This window comes from Danio aesculapii, chromosome 12 (genome assembly GCF_903798145.1).
Source record: "Danio aesculapii chromosome 12, fDanAes4.1, whole genome shotgun sequence".
In the NCBI taxonomy this organism is placed as follows: domain Eukaryota; kingdom Metazoa; phylum Chordata; class Actinopteri; order Cypriniformes; family Danionidae; genus Danio; species Danio aesculapii.
The window spans coordinates 4,267,180-4,286,973 of record NC_079446.1 but is presented as its reverse complement, the minus strand read 5'-3'; the positions used below and the strand labels follow the sequence as shown (position 1 = coordinate 4,286,973).

At 30.1% G+C, this 19,794-nt stretch overlaps 3 protein-coding genes across 4 annotated transcripts in view; all 3 read left to right on the top strand.

Moving 5' to 3' along the window:
- Window positions 1–2,078, top strand: part of vps25 (vacuolar protein sorting 25 homolog) — a 14,232-nt gene extending 12,154 nt beyond the window's left edge. Inside the window, exon 6 of the mRNA XM_056469108.1 lies at window positions 674–2,078. Within this exon, the coding sequence (XP_056325083.1) occupies window positions 674–786 (113 nt within the window). The 3' untranslated portion in view covers window positions 787–2,078. The remainder of the gene's footprint in view (window positions 1–673) is intronic.
- taok2b (TAO kinase 2b) overlaps window positions 1–19,794 on the top strand; it is a 363,536-nt gene that overhangs the window by 140,970 nt on the left and 202,772 nt on the right. The gene's annotated exons all lie outside the window — the stretch shown is intronic.
- Window positions 7,017–19,794, top strand: part of wnk4a (WNK lysine deficient protein kinase 4a) — a 151,438-nt gene continuing 138,660 nt past the window's right edge. Inside the window, exons 1-2 of one of the 2 annotated variants that reach the window (XM_056469098.1) lie at window positions 7,017–7,085; window positions 12,717–13,332. In XM_056469098.1, the coding sequence (XP_056325073.1) occupies window positions 12,748–13,332 (585 nt within the window). In that variant the 5' untranslated portion in view covers window positions 7,017–7,085; window positions 12,717–12,747. The remainder of the gene's footprint in view (window positions 7,086–12,716; window positions 13,333–19,794) is intronic. The other variant, XM_056469099.1, reaches the window with a different exon arrangement.

Below are 19,794 nucleotides of genomic sequence, written 5' to 3'. Positions count from 1 at the left end.
ACAACCCGCCCACTTCAGCGGGAACAAAAAACTCAAATTATAACCACAAACACAACCTGGCATCACTACGAGAGCTGGAAGATGGAGAACACCGAAGCAATTGCTTTTTTACTGTTTGTGGTCTGTTGGTGTAAGGCCAGACAGCGATCCCTGGATAAGGACATTCGAGTTCGGCGGCATTTACTTTGAACACAGATTTTTCTTAGTGAGTTGATCAAGCGTGATAGCAAAACAAATGTAAGGGAAGAAAGCATCTTGTCTCCTCTTTACCTGACAGGAAAACTCCGCCTTTGTACGTAACCCAGCCCCGAAGCCCCAGTTGGCCCTCCTTGGCCCAAGGTATTCGGCGGGCCGAAAAAGGCCGGACGCTGGCCCCAATGAAGCCCCGCTTTGGCCCGATTACGCCCCGGAAGTGATAGTGGAAACGCGACTGGCCTTGGCTCGCCCTGGCTTGCTCGCTTTAGGCGCGATAGTGGAAACACGGCTAATGGTTACAGGTTTCCAACATTTTTCAAAATAGCTTTATTTGTGTTCAACAGAAAAAAGAAACTAATGAAGGTTTGACAAAAGATGACTAAATGATGACAGATTTGTCAGTTTTGGGTGAACTATCCCTTTAACAAGAAGTTGATCAGGTGTACCTAATAAACAAGTGTATCTGTGTGTCTTTCAGAGTTTCATGGACTGGAGGATTGGATGTTGCTGCGTTCACTACAGGCCCTGCAGGCTGATGGGAAGGCAGAAATCATCACTATGGATGACGGAAAAGGAGTCAAGTTCTTTTGAATCAGGATTTCTCAAGTCAGACTTTGGGATTCTTTGGGTTTCTGTCACAAGTTCATTCAGGTTGCTTTCAGGACTCGATATGTTACACTCCACTATTGAATCCGTCATTATTTGGCACATGCGCCCCAAACTAAATTTTAAAGGGAAACTGACATCATTTACTCACCTTTCACTTGTTCCAAACCATTTTGAGTTTCTTTATTCTGTTAAACACTAAAGAAAATGTTTTGAAAAATGTTGGAAACCTGTAACCATTGACTTCCATAATATTTGTATTTGTCAATGGTTAGAGGTTAGTAACATATTATTCGGTTATACACTAAAGAAGATATTTCAACAGGAATCCGGTAACCACTGACTTCCTTAGTAGAAAAATAAAACACATGGAAGTCAATGGTTACCGGTTTTCAGCATTCTTCAAAATATCTTCTTTTGTGTTCAAGAGAAAAAAGACATGAAAAAAGACATTTTAAAACTATTTGAGAGTGCGTAAATAGAGTATTTTTTATTTTCTGGGTGAACTATCCCTTTACGGGTCTCCCTTGTTGGAAAAGGATTAGATTGGTGGTTTTACACCTGGTTTTTGAGCCGACTAAAATCATGATTTTATTCTTAAAGGCATTGTTCACCCAAAAATAAATTCAGTCATCATTTACTCACCCTCAAGTCTTTTCAACCTGTTTTATTCCTCTGCTAAGCCAAAAGAAGATATTTTGAAAAATGTTTGAAACTGGTAACCATTGACCTCCATAGTGTTTTTTTTCTACATTTGAAGTGAATGGTTATTAACTCTCTTCCAAACATCCTCTTTTAGTGTTCTGAAGATCTGATAAAGATTTTGGAAACACTTGAGGGAGAGCAAATAATGACTAAATGTTCATTTTTGAGTAAACTATCCCTTTAACCATTATGCATGCAAATCGAAACGTCAGACCAAACCTAAGGAATATCTGTATGTTTATGATCCATCTTTTTCCTGTACATAGGTTTTTTATTGCAGTCCTTTTATCGCTGTCATTCCTGAAGGACTCTTGTCTGACTTGAAGATTTGTGTAGAGAGGCAAAGCCAAAAACACACGGCTGTTTGTGAATCCTGCGACGCTTCCTGGCAAAGATGAAATGTTCCTCTGTAAGTGTGTTGTTTTTGACGGCAGTGAAAGTGATTTTGCTGAATTCTGGTAGCATTCACTCCTTTTCCTCGACTGTCACTGCATCTGACCACCCTTTTATACCGATGTAATACTGTATAAATAAATGAGGGAGACATTTTCGGTTCTCTCTTGCAAACTCCATCCAATTGTGTATGTGAGTGTTTGCCTTACATACTGATTTTCATATGCAGATCTGATGAGGATGTAATGAATTATTGCAATGTTTTCAGCTTTATGACTTTATGCTGAAAGTCAAGCATTTATCTGTAATGTCTACAGAACCAAATCTAAATGGTATCATGTAAATTTATAATCAATACAGCACGTAATTACACATTATTCTCATAATAATGCGGCTTTTAATCGTTTTAAATCTTTTGATTTGAACCCATTTATGAATAATGTGTAATGTAATATGTACATCGCTGTGTTTTAGCATTTAATATTAAGAGTAGTGGATATACACTCACCGGCCACATTATTAGGTACACCTGTCCAACTGCTTGTTAACGCAAATGTCTAATCAGCCAATCACATGGCAGCAAAACAATGCATTTAGGAATGTAGACATGGTCAAGAGGATCTGCTGCAGTTCAAACCGAGCATCAGAATGGGGAAGAAAGGGGCTTTAAGTGACTTTGAACGTGGCATGGTTGTTGGTGCCAGATGGGCTGGTCTGAGTATTTCAGAAACTGCTGATCTACTGGGATTTTCACGCACAACTATCTCTAGGGTTTACAGAGAATGGTCTGAAAAAGAGGAAATATCCAGTGAGCGGCAGTTCTGTGGGCGCGAATGCCTTGTTGATGCCAGAGGTCAGAGGAGAATGGCCAGACTGGTTCCAGCTGATAGAAAGGCAACAGTGACTCAAATAACCACTCGCTACAACCGAGGTCTGCAGAAGAGCATCTCTGAATGCACAACACGTCCAACCTTGAGGCAGATGGGCTACAGCAGCAGAAGACCACACCGGGTGCCACTCCTATCAGCTAAGAACAGGAAACTGAGGCTACAATTCACACAAGATAACCAAAACTGGACAATAGAAGATTGGAGAAACGCTGCCTGGTCTGATGAGTCTCGATTTCTGCTGCAACATTCGGATGGTTGGGTCAGAATTTGGCGTCAACAACATGAAAGCATGGATCCATCCTGCGTTGTATCAACGGTTCAGGCTGGTGGTGGTGGTGTAATGGTGTAGGGGATGTTTCTTGCCACACTTTGGGCCCATTAATACCAATTGAGCATCGTGTCAACACCACAGCCTACCTGAGTATTGTTGCTGACCATGTCCATACCTTCATGATGACAGTGTACCCATCTTCTGATGGCTACTTCCAGCAGGATAATGCACCATGTCATAAAGCGTGAATCATCTCAGACTGGTTTCTTGAACATGACAATTCACTGGACATTGAGTTCACTGTACTTAAATGGCCTCCCCAGTTACCAGAACTCAATCCAATAGAACAGCTTTGGGATGTGGTGGGACGATTAGGGCAGTTCTGAAGGCAAAAGGGGATCCAATCTGGTACCAGTAAGGTGTACCTAATAAAGTGGCCGGTGAGTGTATATGTGTGTGTAAATATGCTCTAAAAGTCATCATGATGAATTAAATTTAGAGCTTTGTGCTGTCAAATGTTTAATTTTAGTTTCTAAATTATCATGATGACTTTCAGTTTGTCTTTCAGATGTCTACAGAAATAGCTAAAGGTTTTTAAAAGACGAATTTATATATCACATTGTTGTTTTTTACTTTAAAATGTTTATTTAACTTTAAAGTAAATCGTTTTTTATTGTAAACACGTCTTTACAAATGCAAAGGTAAGTGTTTAATCTTCAAAAATCAAATCAGATATTTTAAAATATAGAACTTCAGATGTACTATCATATTGGCTCATATTTATTTTTGTATACATGTAAATATATTTGCTAAATTCAAGTACGATGTATTAGCGTTTGTGACAGACAGATGTCGCTCATGCGCATGTCAAAGACGAAAAAGACGTGACCGCGCTCTCTGCTGAGCTAACGGTCAGACAAAACGCACTCAATGGAGCTAGTGACGTCACTGAGAGGGGCGGGGTTAGGCGTGCGCATGAAAAGCATTGCGTTCTTGCATCTGCAGCCACATCTAAGTCTCTCTGTATGTCTGAAATGAGTACATTGCTGCTAAATTATTAATTAATTTCTAATTTAATAATAATAAATATTGATATTTAAAATATATTTCTTCTTTTAATCAAAGAAAAGGGAAATGTCAATGTGAGTTCACTGAATAGCTGCAGTGGCTCAAAAACAAACAAAGATTTTCTATTTACTCATAAAAACATTCCCGACAACAACAAGGCAAGCACAGACTATTTAAGCTTATGTTTATTAATATTTGGGGGCATCACGAACGGAGAATTTCTTTAATAGCCTATAATTGTGACGTGAATCCAACATGAGAAAAGTCTAAAATAGCCCCTCAGACTCTGGGGGGATTCAGACATGGCTTTCAGCTTGTTTGTCAAGATTATTAGATTTCCTGTGAGTGTTTTTTTTTTTATAAATGGCTTCAAAAGTCAAGGACAGCCTTCATAAAAATGTAATAAATCGCCTGAACTCTGCTGAAATGATTTCTTGAGTGTCATTGTTGTTCTCAGGATGCATCAGGGACTCACAATGGTCCAATTGTCATGCTTCATAAATGCATTAATACAAATACATCTACACTGTGAAAAATTATAAGAAGAATTAGTCATGACAGCATAATCAGAATCAGAATCAGAAACATATCAGATTCTGATTCTGATATGTTTTTAATGCATTGTAACCTATACTGAAAAAAATTATTCAAAGATGGCTCCTTGGATTTACTCAATTTTACGTTAAGTCGTTGTAAACAATTTATTTGAGCTGAATTTAAACAAACAAATTAAGTTGACCATTATTAAATTTAATTTGTTTGTTTAAATTCATCACAAATAAATTGTTTGCAACAGTTTTGCATGCAACACTTTTTTCAGTGTATTAAACTAAGTTAATCCTGTTCTAACTTAATTTTATAAGTTATGCAGGCTGTTTTAAGTCAGTTTAACATAATGTAAGTTCAATGGACTCGTAAGGTTAATTTGGTTCAGCTTAAATTGAAGGCAACCAGGATTTTTTTACAGTGTACACTGAAAAAAGTGTTGCATGCAAAACTGTTGTAAACAATTTATTTGGGCTGAATTTAAACAAACAAATTAAATTGAGCAATGGTCAACTTAATTTGTTTGTTTAAATTCAGCCCAAATAAATTGTTTACAACCACTTAACGTAAAAAAATTGAGTAAATCCAAGGAATCATCTTTGAATAATTTTTTTCAGTGGTGAATTGGCAAAAAAAGTGCAGAGTTCGTGGTATTGTTAATGCTTTTCAGCTAATTTGATTAAACTTGGAAGTGTTTTAAAATGTGGCATTTAAATATTAATAATATTTATAATAAATATTTCTTATTCTCATTTAGCTTGAAATATACGTATTAAATAGGTTAACTTAAAATAACGCAAGCTAAAACTAAAATAAAATCAAAAACTATTATTTAAAAAAACACAAACAAACAAACAAAGCATTAAATTAAAATAAAATCCTCACCAAAAATGTCTCACATTAAAAAAAATAAATAAATTCTTGCACGTTCAAGCTGCTTATAAATATAACAACACAATTATTGAGCTTTTTTTTGGGACAACTTAATCGTTTTATGTTCAATCCACAAACAGTACATTTGTTCTTTTAACTTAATCGATTTGTGTTGGGTTAACATCAATTAATTGTGCAGTATAGTTATACTAAATAAAATGCTGCTTTATTATTCAGGATTCAGTGATGCTTTTATGAAATGCTCCTAACTCAAATATGGGTATTCATTTATTTTTCATTTGACTTTATAAAATAAATAATAATTGATCTCAATATTTTTTATATTAATATACTTTTTAGCTTAAGTGTTAAGTGCTATTTAATGTCAGTTTAGGTTAAGCTAGTAGTGTTTAAAACACATTTACCACTGTTTACCAATGTACTGAACAAAACAGAAACAAAATAAGAGCTACACAATAAAATATGATTCAAGCTTAGATTTAAACAAAGAAAGTGATGATCGTGTCGAATTGACCTTAATAATCTGTTAACCGTTAATTGAATTAAACTTTTTATTTTAATTTAAGGCAACTACTCATCGTAGTAAATCATTATTTCACTTTAGTATACCCTGTGTCATCATTTCACGTTAGTAAATGATACTTAACAAGCCTACGTCATAATTTCATCTTCAAGTCTGTTAAAATTTTGACATTTTACCTCGTAATACTATCATAATTCATTACTTTATAATTCATAAATTAAATTTGGCACCCTATATGTCAATTTCGAGTGATTTAAGTCATTTTTAAGGGACAATTATGATTTAATTATGTAATATTTCACATTTTAATGATGATATTCAGATACTCTCTTGAATATAGGCTGGCATCATTGTGACACTGTACAGCAATACAATGAATTTATTGGTTATATTTTTGGTTATGTACATTTTTTAATTTTGTTCAAATATAATTTAGGAAGAGGTCTGTTTAGTTTATTGAATCAATGTAAATTGATAAAAGACCCTGTATATAGGCTACATTTTTTTTGTATGTTGCTTTTGTATTCTTTGTTTTATAATTTATTTGTTTTATCTTTTTTATTTGTGCTCTGTTCTAGAAATTTAGATGAAAGTGTTTATTTGAAAATGTGCTATAATACAAAACAAAAAAAAAATACAAACTAAAATTCATCGGATCAACGATTCGGTTTAAGTGATTCATTAAAAGATTCAGACTCGAATCGACGGCTCGTTGATGAATCGGATACACATCAAAGAGAAAAACTTATCGATTTTCATTTAATAGATCATAATACAATTCTCAAAAGCAGTGTATTGTGATGTGATGGGACAGAGAGATGCAGATGTACTCAGTGAAACTCAACCTCGTCCCCGCGGGTGTCAGGTGAAGGAGGAGTCAAATAACCCACTGTGGTGAAGAGCCGACGTGCACGCGCGCTCTGCAGAAACACACAGCAGGAGCCACGGACATGTGCGGCTACGGCGCGGGAGCAAATTTACTTCACGAAATAAGGTATATCTACATTTCTGCTCAATTTCTGGTCCGTGTATAGATTTAAAGAGATGTTTACTATGTTCTAGTTGACATACTTATGTTCACGTAAAGATTTTCTATGTGGATAGAAAAGACGCAAGAAAGTACTTAACGTTACAGATGCTTTACGTTTACCATTTAACTTCACATTTAGTCATTTAGCAGACGCTTTTAGACAAATGAGGAGGTTTTAAACGATTCAACTGGAGACAGATAAAGGGATAGTTCACCCAAAAATGTATAGTGACTATTTTGTACACCCTCAAGTGGTTTCTTTATTCTCTTGAACGCTGAAGAAGATATTTAGAAGAAAGTTGAAAACCGGTAACTTCCATAGTCGGAGAAAGAGATATGGAAGTGAATGGTTACAGGTTTCCAGTTTCTTTAAAATATTTCCTTTTGTTTTTAACAGAAGAAAGAAACTCGAACTAGTTTGAAACAAGTATAGGGTGAGTAAATACAGACAGAATTTAGTACCTTGTCATGATTTCAAGTTAAGAAATGGCCATTTCCACATTTAAAGTCGACTTAACTAGCGTATGTCATAATTTCATCTTTAAATCTGTTGCAATTTCGACTTTTTATCTCATAATGCTGACTTTTAAAGTCTTGATTTATTACTTTTAAAGACATAATTTTGATTTAGTACATCATGAATTTAATTTAGTACCCTATGTCTTAATTTAGTGAGTTAAGTCATCGTTTTTAAGTCATCTAAGCAGAATTTTCACTTTAAGGATCACAGTGCAACCCTGAAATACTCCTTAATAAAGTTTTTAATCTCTTAAAATGTAGTATGATTTAAGATAATCACTTATTATTTATGCCAGAATAAGTGTTTCATTTTTAAAACTATTCTACTTGAATGATTCAACTTTTTAATTACATTTTTAAATTTATTTTAATTTTTATATATATATATATATATATATATATATTTTTTTTTACTTGCATGAAAACAGACATGAATGGGTGAACTGTCACTTTAAGTCACAATGCAACCCTAAAATACTCATTAATAGTTTTCACTCACTTAAAATCTAATAAAATGTAAGATATTCATTAGAAATCAGACATGAATGGACGAACTGTTGCTGTAATGATCACAGTGCCGCCATAAAATACTCATTAATAGTTTTTAATCACTTAAAATTTTATATAATTTAAGATAATCACTTGAAAACAGACATGAATGGGTGAATTCTTGTTATAAAGACCACATTGCAGCCATAAAATACTCGCTAATTAATAGTTTTTAATCACTTAAAATCTAATACAAATTAGCATAATCACTTGAAAACAGACATGAATGGGTAAACTGGCTCTTTAAGGATCACAGTGTAGCCCTAAAATACTCATTAATAGAAGTTTTTAATCACTTAAAATGTAATAACATTTAAGATAAACACTTATTAGTTATGTCAGAATATAAATGTCAGAATAAGTATGTTTTAATATTAAAAATATTTATTCTGCTTTAATGATTTTACCTTTTTTCCTTTTTTTACTTGAAAACAGACATTTAATCACTTAAAATGTAAAAAAAAACAATAAAGATAATCACTTGAAAACAGACATGAATGGGTGAACTTTCGCTTTAAGGGTCACAGTGCAACCTTAAAATACTCATTAATAGTTTTTAACCACTTAAAATGTAATAAAATTTAAGATAATCACTTAAAAAAAGACAAGAATGGGCGAACTATTGCTATAATGATCACAGTTTAGCCATAAAATACTTATTAACAGTTTTTAATCACCTAAAATCGAATAAAATTTAAGATAAACACTTAAAAACAGACAAAAATAGGTGAACTGTTGCTTTAAGGATCCCAGTGCAGCCCTGAAATACTCATTAATAGTTTTTAACCACTTAAAATCCAATACAATTTAAGATAAACACCTGAAAACAGACATGAACGAGTGTAGTATCGCTTTAAGGATCACAGTGTAGCCCTGAAATACTCATTATTAGTTTTTAACCACTTAAAATGTAATACAATTTAAGATAAACACGTGAAAACAGACATGAACGAGTGAACTATCGCTTTAAGGATCACAGTGTAGCCCTGAAATACTCATTAATAGTTTTTAACCACTTAAAATGTATTCAAATTTAAGATAATCACTTAAAAAAGACATGAATGGGCGAACTACTGCTATAATGATCACAGTTCAGCCATAAAATACTTATTAACAGTTTTTAATCACCTAAAATCTAATAAAATTTAAGATAAACACTTAAAAACAGACAAAAATAGGTGAACTGTTGCTTTAAGGATCACAGTGTAGCCCTGAAATACTCATTAATAGTTTTTAACCACTTAAAACCTAATACAATTTAAGATAATCACTTAAAAACAGACATGAATGGGCGAACTATTGCTATAATGATCACAGTTCAGCCATACAATACTTATTAACAGTTTTTAATCACCTAAAATCGAATAAAATTTAAGATAAACACTTAAAAACAGACAAAAATAGGTGAACTGTCGCTTTAAGGATCACAGTGCAGCCCTAAAATACTCATTAATAGTTTTTAACCACTTAAAACCTAATACAATTTAAGATAATCACTTAAAAAAGACATGAATGGGCGAACTATTGCTATAATGACCACAGTTCAGCCATACAATACTTATTAACAGATTTTAATCACCTAAAATCGAATAAAATTTAAGATAAACACTTGAAAACAGACAAAAGTAGGTGAACTGTTGCTTTAAGGATCACAGTGCAGACCTAAAACACACATTAATAGTTTTTAACCACTTAAAATCGAATACAATTTAAGATAAACACTTAAAAAAAGACATGAATGGGCGAACTACTGCTATAATGATCACAGTTCAGCCATAAAATACTTATTAACAGATTTTAATCACCTAAAATCGAATAAAATTTAAGATAAACACTTAAAAAAAGACATGAATGGGCGAACTATTGCTATAATGATCACAGTTCAGCCATACAATACTTATTAACAGATTTTAATCACCTAAAATCGAATAATTTAAGATAAACACTTGAAAACAGACAAAAATAGGTGAACTGTCGCTTTAAAGATCACAGTGTAGCCCTAAAATACTCATTATAAGTTTTTAACCACTTAAAATGTAATACAATTTAAGATAAACACCTGATAACAGACATGAATGGGCGAACTATTGCTATAATGATCACAGTTTAGCCATAAAATACTTATTAACAGTTTTTAATCACCTAAAATCGAATAAAATTTAAGATAAACATTTAAAAACAGACAAAAATAGGTGAACTGTTGCTTTAAGGATCACAGTGCAGCCCTAAAATACTCATTAATAGTTTTTAACCACTTAAAATGTAATAAAATTTAAGATAATCACTTAAAAAAAGACATGAATGGGCGAACTATTGCTATAATGATCACAGTTCAGCTATAAAATACTTATTAACAGATTTTAATCACCTAAAATCGAATAAAATTTAAGATAAACATTTAAAAACAGACAAAAATAGGTGAACTGTCGCTTTAAGGATCACAGTGCCACCCTAAAATACTCATTAATAAATTTTATTACATTTTAAGTGGTTAAAAACTAAGATAATCACTTAAAAAAAGACCTGAATGGGCGAACTACTGCTATAATGATCACAGTTTAGCCATAAAATACTTATTAACAGATTTTAATCACCTATAATCGAATAAAATTTAAGATAAACATTTAAAAACAGACAAAAATAGGTGTACTGTCGCTTTAAGGATCACAGTGTAGCCCTAAAATACTCATTAATAGTTTTTAACCACTTAAAATCTAATACAATTTAAGATAAACACCTGATAACAGACATGAACGAGTGTACTGTCGCTTTAAGGATCACAGTGTAGCCCTAAAATACTCATTAATAGTTTTTTAACCACTTAAAATGTAATAAAATTTAAGATAATCGCTTAAAAAAAAGACATGAATGGGCGAACTATTGCTATAATGATCACAGTTCAGCCATACAATACTTATTAACAGATTTTAATCACCTAAAATCGAATAAAATTTAAGATAAACATTTAAAAACAGACAAAAATAGGTGAACTGTCACTTTAAGGATCACAGTGCAGCCCTAAAATACTCATTAATAGTTTTTAAACACTTAAAATCTAATACAATTTAAGATAAACACCTGAAAACAGACATGAACGAGTGAACTATCGCTTTAAGGATTACAGTGTAGCCCTAAAATACTCATTAATAGTTTTTAACCACTTAAAATCTAATACAATTTAAGATAATCACTTAAAAAAAGACATGAATGGGCGAACTATTGCTATAATGATAACAGTTCAGCCATACAATACTTATTAACAGTTTTTAATCACGTAAAATCGAATAAAATTTAAGATAAACACTTAAAAACAAACAAAAATAGGTGAACTGTCACTTTAAGGATCACAGTGTAGCCCTAAAATACTCATTAATAGTTTTTAACCACTTAAAATGCAATAAAATTTAAGATAATCGCTTAAAAATGACATGAATGGGCGAACTATTGCTATAATGATAACAGTTTAACCATACAATACTTATTAACAGTTTTTAATCACCTAAAATCGAATAAAATTTAAGATAAACTCTTAAAAACAGACAAAAATAGGTGAACTGTTGCTTTAAGGATCACAGTGCAGCCCTAAAATACTCATAAATAGTTTTTAACCACTTAAAATGTAATAAAATTTAAGATAATCGCTTAAAACAGACATAAATGGGCGAACTATTGCTATAATGATCACAGTTTAGCCATAAAATACTCATTAACAGTTTTTAATCACCTAAAATCGAATAAAATTTAAGATAAACACTTAAAAACAGACAAAAATAGGTGAACTGTCGCTTTAAGGATCACAGTGCAGCCCTGAAATACTCATTAATAAATTTTATTGCATTTTAAGTGGTTAAAAACTAAGATAATCACTTAAAAAAAGACATGAATGGGTGAACTACTGCTATAATGATCACAGTTCAGCCATAGAATACTTATTAACAGTTTTTAATCACCTAAAATCGAATAAAATTTAAGATAAACACTTGAAAACAGACAAAAATAGGTGAACTGTCGCTTTAAGGATCACAGTGCAGCCCTAAAATACTCATTAATAGTTTTTAACCACTTAAAATGTAATAAAATTTAAGATAATCGCTTAAAAAAGACATGAATGGGCGAACTATTGCTATAATGATCACAGTTCAGCCATAAAATACTTATTAACAGATTTTAATCACCTAAAATCGAATAAAATTTAAGATTAACACTTGAAAACAGACAAAAATAGGTGAACTGTCGCTTTAAAGATCACAGTGCAGCCCTGAAATACTCATTATTAGTTTTTAACCACTTAAAATCTAATACAATTTAAGATAAACACCTGAAAATTAATATCAGAATATAAATGTCATAACAAGTATGTTTCCTTTTTTAAAATATCAATCCTGCTTGAATGATTTGGCTTTTTCCTCCACACAAACATTACTTGAAAGCAGACACTTGCATAATTGAATGTGCTTCCTACACATATATGATCACTTTTCTAAAATGACGATCCCTTTTTAATGCGGCGCTTCTGTTTCCTTCCAGTCAGATTGAGATGTTTTGAACCGTCTCCATCATGTCTCATGCTGAAGTAGAGTTTGCACGCGCTTTCCCAGCTTTACCTGTTGAATTAGAGGACGACTGTCTCTCCAGAGTGCCAATGCTGCACACACACTCTTTAAACGCAAGGAGAAACTCATACGTGCTCCATAAACTGGACCCTCAGATATACAATGAGACGCTCTCCAAAGCTTTATCGTGGTCCGCAGAAAACATACTGTTATCTGCAGACGCTAAAACGGACCCTTCGCCTCCAATGTCTCCATCTCCAGTGTCCAGCCCGGAGTCTGTTACACCTAATGCAGATTCAGCAGCTCCTGAGGATTGGAGAAGCCCTGTCCAGCAGCCTCGGTCTCCTCAGGATGCCAGTTCAGATTCGGATAATGAGGGACCGAAGGGGGAGGATGTGGTGCGACGGCGGCAGTTTTTAAGCAGGCTGGAGCAGGACGAGAAAGAGGACATTGAGACCAAAGCCGTGGCTACTTCACCGGATGGACGATATCTGAAGTTTAACATTGAAATCGGGAGGGGGTCTTTTAAGACGGTCTATAAGGGACTGGACACCGAGACCACGGTGGAGGTGGCGTGGTGCGAGTTACAGGTAAGGTCTCTTTCTGAAATGGTTTTACTGTTATTAGAATGTGAAATTTGAAAAATGTTAAGTTTGTTTATAATCTGAGCACTATGATGGGTATATATTTTTAGCTTTATATATACTTTATTGCACAGACAGGTAAAATATAGAAAGATACAACAGAGAACAACACATTGTCTGCATTTTTCCTTTATTTTTTTAACCTCAAGTTCAAACTAGAACTACTATCCAACATTACGTACCTACACCCACTCACAATTATTAGATTATATTATTATTTTATTTATTCTATATTTTGCTTTATCTTTATTATTATTTTTATTTATTCTTTGTTTTTCTTTATCTTTACTTTTATTATTTTTATTTATTCTTTATTTTTCTTTATCTTTACTTTTATTATTATTTTTATTTATTTTTATTTATTCTTTGTTTTTCTTTATCTTTACTTTTATTATTATTTTATTTATTTTTGTTTTTACTTAATGTTGATTTTTTTCTTTATCTTTTATAATTATTTGTATTTATTTATATATTTATTTATTCTTTATTTTTCTTTGTCTTTATTTGTATTCTTTCTTTATGTTTCTTCCACTTTAGTTTTTGTTTATTTGTATTTTTATTTATTCTTAATTTTTATTTATCTTTGTTTTATTATTATTTTTATTTATTCTTTGTTTTTCTTTATCTTTACTTTTGTTATTATTTTCATTTATTTATATTTTATTTATTCTGTATTTTTCTTTATATTTATTTTTATTTATTTTTATTTATTCTTTATTTTTCTTTATCTTTACTTTTATTATTATTTTATTTATTTTTGTTTTTACTTAATGTTGATTTTCTTTATCTTTTATTATTATTTGTATTTATTTATATATTTATTTATTCTTTATTTTTCTTTGTCTTTATTTGTATTTTTATTTATTCTTTCTTTATGTTTCTTCCCCTCTAGTTTTTGTTTATTTTTATTTTTATTTATTCTTCATTATTTTATTCTATTTATTCATTGAGATATGAAGTTATTATTTATTTATTCATTTATTTATATTTATTATATTTATTATTTTTATTTTTTTCTTTAAATTTTTTGAAATTTATTCTTTATTTTTCTTTATCATTACTTTTATTATTATTATTATTTATTTTTATTCTATTACTTTATCTTTGTTTGTATTTTTATTTATTCTTTATTTTTCTTTATCTTTATTTCATTATTATTTTTCTTTATTTCTTCTTCTTATTTATTATTTAATTCTATTTATTCATTGAGATATGAAGTTATTACTGAAGTTATTATTTCATAATATGTTTTTATCTATATCGATGTTGCCATGATGTAGCCATGAGTTGCTGATGTGGGATTAAATAAACAATCTCACACTCTTTTATATCTTAAGAGTTTATATTTATGATTCATTTATTTGTAAGTTGTTTTGCAATCATACACTATCCTCATATTGGCTTTAAAAACCTGCATTTTGCATGGATAAGTATAAAAAATATTCAGCTGACTATTAAAAAGCATTGTAGGGCCACGCTGTGATCCTTAAAGGGACAGCTCACCCAAAAGTGAAAATTCTGTCATCATTAATTTCAATTATTTATTTGAGTTTCTGTCTTCTGTTGACCACAAAGGAAGATACTACTAAAGAAGAATGTTGGAAAAAACAGCCATTGACTTCCATACTATTATTTGTTCCTACCATGGATGTCAATGGCTGCTCTGAATACTTTGTTTTGTATTTAACATTGGAAAGAATTCACTTGAGTGTGAGTAAATGGTGAAGAAGTTTCATTTTTGGGCGATCTATCCTTTTTAAGGAGGACCTATCATGCTAAAATCACTTTTATAAGGGGTTTAAACACAGTTGTGTGGAAATGTGTGTGAATATAAGCAGCCTCTAATGCTAAAAATGAATAAATTATATATCTTTATAATCACACTTGATAAAAACAGTCTGCAGAAACACTTTGATTGTCATTCTCCTATTGTACGTGTCATCAGAGGTGGAAAGCCCCGCCCACTAGTGACCAACTCTCCCTCATTAACATAAACAGCCCTGAGTGAGAAGGAGCCATCCGCCATTAGAGATTCCACCTGCTGAAGATAATGTCAGCCTCTAAAAAGATTGTAAATGTAGAGTCGTCTCCATAGACTACAATATTCCATCCATATACTGTCATTGAGCATTCTCACAGCTCATAAAGTACAGTAGGTCTCTGCTAAACTCCTAAATCTGTGCCTCCATGGAGAAAAGCAATGGGATTTTTCCCTCTGCAGCCCTGCTGTTCACTCGGGATCAGTCTGGCTCTATATTTATACCCGCAATCTAATCAGTGGTGTGGGATCAGGTGCAGAGACTGTCCCACTGACTCAACAAGACGCTCTGAATGATCAGTCTCTGAAAGCCAGTCTTTGCTCTGCTCCATCAAAATCTCACAAATATTATGGATGTTGCACCCAAAGCAGATTTGTGAAATCCCTTGTCTAGGTTTCCTGCGTGTTTTGACCTTGATCAGCCCTCTGTGGAGCAATCATGCCGTCACGTCACAGACAGGCACACACTCTTCCAGCTTTTCCACACTTAACTGTGTGAATACATGTATTCCACATACCTGTGCGTGTATGTATGTAAGAGAGGTGTACAGCAGGGGTGTTACACCCCTCTTACAGTCCCTCAGAGCATCACTCTGATATATATATATCTTTATCTTTATATATTTATATATTTATCTTTATATATTAATTAATTTATTTATATATTTATATTTTTATATATTAATATTTATATTTTTATATATTAATATTTATATTTTTATATATTAATATTTATATTTTTATATATTAATATTTATATATTAATATTTATATATTTATATTTACCTTTATATATTTATATATTAATATTTATATATTTATATTTATATATTTATATTTTAATATATATTTATATATTTATATTTATATTTATATTATAAATGAATATTGATATATTTATATATTTATATTCATATATTAATATTTATATGTTTATATTTATATATTTATATTTATATATTAATATTTATATATTTATATTTATCTTTATATGTTTATATATTTATATACTAATATTTATATATTTATATTTATCTTTATATATTAATATTTATATGTTTATATTTATATATTTATATTTATATATTAATATTTATATATTTATATTTATCTTTATATATTTATATATTTATATTTATCTTTATATATTAATATTTATATATTTATATATTTATATTTATATATTAATATTTATATATTTATATTTATCTTTATATATTTATATATTTATATTTATCTTTATATATTAATATTTATATATTTATATATTTATATTTATATATTAATATTTATATTTATATATTTATATTTACCTTTATATATTTATATATTTATATTTATATTTATATTTATAAATGAATATTTATATATTTATATTCATATATTAATATTTATATATTTATATTTATATTTATATATTAATATTTATATATTTATATGTATATATTTATATTTATATATTTATATATTAATATTTATATGTTTATATTTATCTTTATATATTTATATATTAATATTTATATATTTATATATATATATATATATATATATATATTTATATATATATATATATATATATATATATATATATATATATATTTATATTTATATTTATATTTATATATTAATATTTATATTTATATATTTATATTTATATTTATAAATGAATATTTATATATTTATATTCATATATTAATATTTATATGTTTATATTTATATTTATATTTATATATTAATATTTATATATTTATATTTATATTTATATATTAATATTTATATATTTATATTTATATATTTATATATTAATATTTATATGTTTATATTTATATATATATATATTAATATTTATATATTTATATAATTATATTTATATATTTATATATTAATATTTATATAATTATATTTATCTTTATATATTTATATATATATATATATATATTTATATATTTATATATTTATATTTATATATTAATATTTATCTTTATATATTTATATATTAATATTTATATATATTACTGCCTTCTTTTCCTCTAATAACGAGTTCATTATGCCAGTTAAAAATCTCACAATATTGCCTTTTTTCTTTTTGCAAGTACTGAGTTCTGTTTTCATTCACAAAGTTTGACCCTTAATCCGGCTGCCTCCACATGCAGGAGAAAACACTGAGATGAAAAACTCACAATCAACTTGCAATTGTTTCTGTCCACTTATTAATATAATGGCTTTTTGGGAAACATGTTTTGTTTTGATACGGGGCTTATATAAGCAGAACAGGCCTGAGTCGGCAGATTTTGGGCCGTGGCCTGCATCTCGGTTTCTCAGAAGTGTAAACACAGGGATTAAATGTACACGTGAGCTGGATTCTTTCCACCTGTTGCTCCGCAGCATCATGTTGTGCTGTGATGATGAGGGTTTCTCAGGGGAAAGTGAGGCCAGGATTACGTCTGATAAACTCAGCGCTGGGATTGATGGAACAGGTGGGATTCGGGACATGCTGATTTGCAGATGGCCTAATTCAGCACACTCCAAATCTGAGGGTCAAATTGCTCTTCATTTGAGGGTACCAGCCTTTGTATTTGGCTTTATGTCAAGGATTAAAGTGAGCTTTGGGCTTACAGGGATAGTTCACCCCAAAATGAAAAGTTACTTAATATTTACTCTCCCTCAAGTGGAAGTTTCTTTCTTCTGTTGAACACAAAAGAAGATATTTTGAGAAATGTTAGAAACATGTAACCATTGACTTCCAGGAAAAACAAACACTATGGCAGTCAATGGTTACAGGTTTCTAAAACGTGTCTATATGTCTTTGTGTTCAACAGAAGACAGAAACTCATAAAGGTTAGAAAGGGTGAATTAAATGATGACAGGATTTTTACTTTTGGGGGAACTGTCACTTTAAGATTGACCATTTTGGCGGTCTGCTGTCAAACAGAAAAAAAGAGACGCTTTGAGGAATGTTTACACTGTACTTTTTCTGCTCAACAAGAAAGAACAGTGGAATGAAACGCACCATTATAAATTGTAAAAGTTTGTCTGTGTGTGATGGCAGTTCTGTGTGAGAAACAGACTGATATATGAGTATTGCTGACACTTTTATGGGCTCAGTTGTTTATCAAATGAGTGTGACTTGTAAATCAAGTAGACAGAATTTGTATTTTTGGCAGAACCGTTCATTTAACTGTGATGTTAGTATTGTGTGATTTTATTCTTTTATTATTGTGGTATTATCGTAGGTTTTTTGTTTATATTTTGAGTTCCCTTGTATTTTTAGATTTTGTGTTTTTATGACTTTTAAAAAAAAATTCTGTATTTAAAAAATGTCTAACTAGTTTTTATTAATTTTTAGTTAACTGTTTTTGTCATTTAAAAAAACTTTTAATCCATTCAGGTCCATTTTGACTCTACAGAGATATGTAAAAATTGTCGAAATGCATCGCTTTTAGTATGGTAAATACTTCTCAATGCTTTTACGTTTAATAATCTATGTATGTATGTATGTATGTGTGTATGTATATATATATATATATATATATATATATATATATATATATATATATATATATATATATATATATATATATATATATATATATATATATATATATATATATATATATATAATTATATATATATATATATATATATATATATATATATATAATAAAGATATACATAATATATATAATTATATATATATATATACAAACATACATACATACATACATATATATATATATATATATATATATATATATATATATATATATACATACATACATACATACATACATACATACATACATACATACATATATTCACACATACACACATACACACACACACACACACACACATATATATATATGTATGTATGTATATATATGTATGTATGTAATATATATATATATATATATATATATAAAAGAACTTAAATATTAATTCATTTTCTTTTCAGCTTAGTCCCTTTATTAATCGGGTTTTGCCACAGCGGAATGAACCAGCAACTTATCCTACATATGTTTTACGCAGCAGATGCAGCTGCAAACCAACACTGGGAAACACCCATACACTCTTGCATTCACATTCATACACTAAGGCCAATTAAGCTTATTAAATTCACCTGTACCACATGTCTTTGTACTTGTGTGGGAAACAGGTTATGGTGAAACAGGAGCACCCAGAGGAAACCCACGAGAACACTGAGAGAACATGCAAACTTCACACAGAAATGCCAACTGACCGGGATTCGAACCAGCGACCTTCTTGCTGTAAGGCGATTGTGCTACCCACTGCGCCACCGTGACGCCCGAAAAATATTATTTTTAATATATAATTTTAAATGATTTCTAAATTCATCAATAAATGGTCAA